This window comes from Lytechinus variegatus, chromosome 9, assembly GCF_018143015.1.
Source record: "Lytechinus variegatus isolate NC3 chromosome 9, Lvar_3.0, whole genome shotgun sequence".
Taxonomy (NCBI): domain Eukaryota; kingdom Metazoa; phylum Echinodermata; class Echinoidea; order Temnopleuroida; family Toxopneustidae; genus Lytechinus; species Lytechinus variegatus.
The window spans coordinates 10,029,606-10,035,174 of NC_054748.1; the positions used below are offsets into that span (position 1 = coordinate 10,029,606).

At 43.6% G+C, this 5,569-nt stretch overlaps 1 protein-coding gene across 1 annotated transcript; it reads left to right on the forward strand.

The window, feature by feature from the left end:
* Positions 1-1,853: 1,853 nt before the first annotated feature.
* Positions 1,854-3,213, forward strand: LOC121421288. Its single transcript, XM_041615958.1, has 2 exons — positions 1,854-2,062; positions 2,202-3,213. The coding sequence occupies exons 1-2, from the start codon at positions 1,854-1,856 to the stop codon at positions 3,211-3,213; spliced, it is 1,221 nt and encodes a 406-aa protein (XP_041471892.1).
* The last annotated feature ends 2,356 nt before the right edge of the window (positions 3,214-5,569 follow it).

The window sequence follows — 5,569 nt, forward strand, 5'->3', positions numbered from 1 at the left end:
ATCACAGAATATCCTGTGAAAGTTTCAGGTCACATGATCAAGGACAAAGGTCATGTGAAGTCAATGAACTTTGGCCACATTGGGGGTATTTGTTGAATTACCATCCTATCTAACAAAACAATTGGCATTGCGCGAATCATCTCCAAACCCCTCTCCGTGCATAAAAAACTGCATCGTCCAACTATATTTTACATTTATACCCTAATTTTCCTCCTTTTTCTCTCCATGCAGAAAATTGTAATCTTGAAGCAGTACCGAAATCAAATCAGACAATGAATATTACCGTCGACCACAATGCTACTGTCATCGTAGAATGTGACTCTGGCTACACTTCTGGGTCGGGAATTACTACAGAACTCACTTGTAATAATGGGAGTTTCTCCCCTTTACCTCCTACATGTTTCGGTAAGATCCTGCCATTCTTGAATGCATACACATAATACACACATTCGAATAATTACACACAACCGGGGGTCGTTTCATATAACCGTTCGTAAGTTAAGAGCTAATGGTGATCCTTGTGGTAAATGATATTCACCATTAAATATTCTTCGGGGATTATTAAGCGCATATTAGTGTCACCAGTCATTCTTAAAGTCCCTCTTCACTTACGAACAGGTTCATGAAACTCCCACCCGGTGGGGGTTTCATAAAGCTGTACGTACTGGTGACATTACGACTCTACGAATTAATTACTTTCATTTAGAAATCGGAATTTTTCCCTTTTATACCTTCCATAATTATTACTAGTAGTTGTAGGGGTTGTCGTAGTGGTTGCTGTAGTAGTTACAGCAGCAGTGGCAGTAGCAGTAGCAGTAGTAGTAGTAGTAGTATAGTATTTTTATTCAAACCGTAGAAGTGGTAGTAGCAATATGAATTTATAAAATCGTTATAACAATATAACGTGTATTGAGTGCCAAACAAGTGATCATTATAACTATACCTTTATCCGGAAGAATCGAAACAAATTATTTTCAACGGGTTTTGTACTATTTGACCTTAAGAATAACAAATTAAGAATCTACAAAAATCCGCATACGGGAAAGTAGTTATTTTTAAAATGCATACAACTCACTCATCATCCACCCTAAAATCCTATTTAGATTCATATTCAATTTAATTCAATTCAGCATTTATTTCCAATTCATTAAAAATACAAGGCATGATCATATACAAACAAAGACACAATAAAAATCAAAACATATCATTGAAACATGAATAAATACAGACGAAAGTGATAATCAAAGTATTATTGCCAAATCATTAAAACAGTATAAAAATAAGACGAAAGATAAATGAATGGGAAACAGGAGTGTACTAAAAAGCCAGGAGAAGGCTTGTTAAAACGCACACACCCAAAATAAATAAATTCTTAAAATGATTGTAATATTTGGATGCGGCAAGTAGCAATAGAATAAAAACAAATAAAACAAAAACAGAAACATAAAACACATCAACAAGACATAAATCTAAACTTATGGAAAATTATTGAACCGTGAGGATCATAGTAACTTTGGATCAGTTTATTTTTATATTGCTTTTTTAAAGATATTATAAAAGGTAATATTAAATTGTACGGAAGATGTTGATCATCGCGGTAGCTGAATCTGAGTAGAGAATTAATCTGTTGTCTCACGATGCGGCAAACTGAAATTGCGACGTTTCGACTGCTCCTGCTAGTCTTCGTCAGGCAATGAAGTGGACACTCGCTGCGCACGCCTTTTATACCGTAGGCTACGGGCCGTCGGTGCCGGAACCGCCGTGGTGTGATTGGTCGGCGCCAATCAGAAGCCGCGGACGGTACCGCATCGTGAGACAACAGATTAATTCTCTACTCAGATTCAGCTACCACGATGATCAACATCTTCAACATCATGTTGAAGCGCTATGTCGATGATACTTTCATTGTTACCGACAGGTGTACAACCGATTGCCTATTGAATTACGTGAACGCGCAGCAACCGTCTATCCGTTTCACTATGGAGAGAGAAGACAATAACCGCATTGCCTTCCTTGACACTCTTGTACACCGGGATGATGAGGGCCGCCTCACCACTACAGTGTACAGAAAGCCTACGCATACAGATCAATATTTAGCGTACGATTCGCAAAGCCCGCCAACAAGCCCGCCAACAAGGCAAGTATAACAAGCCCACTGAGCAGGGTAAGTCTGATTCCGCGTGTACCGTTTCCGACACTAGAGTAGTCAACTTGTCCTCGCGTGTGTTGACTTCTGATGAGACCGCGCTGCTTAGCAAAGGGCTCAACTTTGCTATAGCTCCCAAGCGCATACCGGCTGTTGAGATTATCGCTAAGATCGAATCGTCCATCCGTTGCCGTTATGCCGAAACCATCGGCTCAGTTCGCAGAGAGGTCAACGCAATCCTCGCCTCTGCCAAACCACCGAAATCCAATGTTACACCCGGCATGCACAAAGCCTTGAAAGCGCTCAAGGAAGAAAGCACCATTATGATTCTGCCAGCCGACAAAGGCCGCGCTAGCGTGGTAATGGATACCAGTACTTACCGTGATAAGATTTCCGAACTTATTAGCTCAGGTCCTTACCGCGCCTTACGAAAGGATCCTACCGATTGTCTTGCTCGCAAGCTTGCAACCATTCTCCGCGATTTGCACAAGAATGGTGATATCGACGATGCGACCTACAGGGTACTTAGACCCACGCAAAAACAGCCTCCTAGGATTTATGGCTTACCGGAAATTCACAAACCCGATGTTCCGTTACGCCCGATTGTCTCATGCATAAGCTCTTTCGCTTACAACACTTCTAAATTACTAGCTGACATACTCGCGCCGCTTGTTGGTAATAATCAACACGCCGTCCGTAACTCCGCTTCTTTTGTGGATTTCTTGCGCAATGAGACCGTACTTGAGCATGAAGTCATGGTCTCCTTCGACGTGGTATCTTTGTTTACCAATGTGCCCGTTGAAGCAGCATGTGATGTCGCCCTCCAGCGCCTGGAGGCCGACGCTAACTTACCCGACCGTACCGATCTTTCTCCTACCCAGGTCACTGAACTTCTTCGTTTCGTGTTGAAGTCCACGTATTTCATGTACGATGGACGCTTCTATGAACAGCAAGAAGGCGCGGCCATGGGTAGCCCTGTTTCTGCTGTTATTGCTTACCTTTACATGGAATCCTTTGAGGAGGATGCGCTTCACGCTTGCCCTCCCGAATTCAGTCCGAGAATTTGAAAGCGCTATGTCGATGATACTTTCATTGTTACCGACAGGTCTACAACCGATTGCCTATTGAATTACGTGAACGCGCAGCAACCGTCTATCCGTTTCACTATGGAGAGAGAAGACAATAACCGCATTGCCTTCCTTGACACTCTTGTACACCGGGATGATGAGGGCCGCCTCACCACTACAGTGTACAGAAAGCCTACGCATACAGATCAATATTTAGCGTACGATTCGCATCACCCCCCAGTTCGTCAAACGCGGGGTAGTCAAATGCCTTTATGACCGAGCATCACGCATTGTATCGAAACCACAATGCACCGCCGCTGAGAAGCGACGCATTGCTTCTGCACTCGTTTCCAGTGGTTACCCGCGCTCCTTTCTCAACCGTGTAACTAAGAGAAAGAACGTCGCCGAAGAAGACATTGTGCGCTGCAAGTCTACCGTCGTACTTCCGTTTGTCGATTCTATTTCCCGCCAACTACGCCGGCACTTAGAGAAGTACAGCATACGCGCGGTTTTCAAATCCGACACTACTATCCGTAAGCAGTTAGTGCGCCCCAAAGACCCCGCGCTGCCCGGCAGACTCGATGGCGTTGTTTACAAGATACCATGTGGGGCTTGTGACAAGGTTTACATCGGGGAAACGGGCAGACCCGTTATTGAGCGAATGCTAGAACATCGCAGAGATGTCAAGCACCGACGCATAGATAGTTCGGCAGTTGCAGAGCATGCATGGAATGCAGATCACCCTCCCAATTGGGACGAGGTAAGCTGTATAGCGCGGGATAAGCACTGGTACACACGGCGTGTTAAAGAGGCTATCCAAATTCGTCTTCATCCCAATAATGTAAACTGGGATAACGGCATTGACATCCCTGAAGAATGGCTTCCGACCATTCGCCCGCATGCGCCCCCAACGACCGCCCGTAGCTCACCGGTCGACCGCCCTTCGACGTCCGCATCCAACCCCATTAGTTTTTGCACAGCTACCGCGGTTCACTCCTCGACGTCCGCAAATTGCCCGCTTTCTACGCCGACTGCAGCCGACGGGTTTTCCCCGACGTCCGCAAGCCCCACGGCGATCGCACCGTCCGCGGCTTCTGATTGGTCGGTTGCGCCGACCAATCACACCACGGCGGTTCCGGCACCGACGGTCCGTAGCCTACGGTATAAAAGGCGCGCGCAGCGAGTGTCCACTTCATTGCCTGACGAAGACTAGCAGGAGCAGTCGAAACGTCGCAATTTCAGTTTGCCGCATCGTGAGACAACAGACTAATATTAAATTGTTCAAGATTCAGACTGTTCCATATTGTGGGACCAGTGTGACGCAATGAAAATTTAGATAAGCCATTCTTATAATTCCATCTGTGAAGTTTTCGTGAAGACCTTGTCTAGTGATTATGTATATTACAATTGAAAGAGAACATATTCATTAATTGAGGAGAAAGGGTTCCAATATGATAAAGCAATCTGTAGTTTATTAATATCTTGTAATTTAATGGTTCTTAGCGACTTAAATAGTTTCGAAGTAGGTGCTCTATAATCTGATCCCATACAAATACGTATAGCTTTTTTCTGTCATAAAAACAGTTTGTGTAGATGGCAAGAATATGTATTTCCCCATATTGAGTTACAATAGGTCAAACGTGATCAAATGAAAGCGTTATAAAGAGTAATTAAAATGTGTTTTGGCAAGTCATATTTGAGTCGATTTAGAATTTCAATAAAACGAGAAACGTTATTACAAATAAAATTAATATGAACATCCCAACAGAGTGTGCTACTCAATATAACACCTAGAAACTGCACAGAGTCATAGAATTGGAGACGGGTTCCGTCTACCTTTAAAACAATGTTGCAAGTATAATATTGCATGGTCTAGGGGGTAAACATTGTTGATACAGGCTAGGGTGGCTTATAAGCCCTCCAGTGTGCCTGGTAAATCCAAGATGGCGTTCAAAATGACTACCGTAGGCTGAAAATCCACAATTCATCTAAGTGGGTTCAGCTGGGTTTTTAGCCAATGGTTTTAATGGTGAAGTAGTACTTGGAACAAGTGACTAGGACAGCCAGTCGGATGGTGTGCAAAAAAATTCCAAGTTGGCGTCCAAAAATCCAAGATGGCTTCCAAAAAATGGAGTTTAAAATGCCTAATGATAACTAAAAATGGCCATCTTGAAAATAACTACCTTCCCGTATGCGGATTTTGGTAGATTTTTGGTGTGTTATTCCTGAGGTCAAGTACTGCCAGAAACAGGTGAAAATCATTTGTTGCAATTTGTTCCTGGTCAAACCATGTATTGACACGTCTAAACTATTGGATCCATCACAGGTTTGTCCCACTCTGTCCCACATTGTGCTA

Excerpts from the sequence above, each read along its gene's own strand:
- LOC121421288 (XM_041615958.1), top strand. The coding sequence starts at position 1,854 with ATGATCAACATCTTCAACATCATGTTGAAGCGCTATGTCGATGATACT. Across the intron at positions 2,063-2,201 it reads GGCCGCCTCACCACTACAGT|AGTAGTCAACTTGTCCTCGC; the intron begins GTACAGAAAGCC and ends TTCCGACACTAG.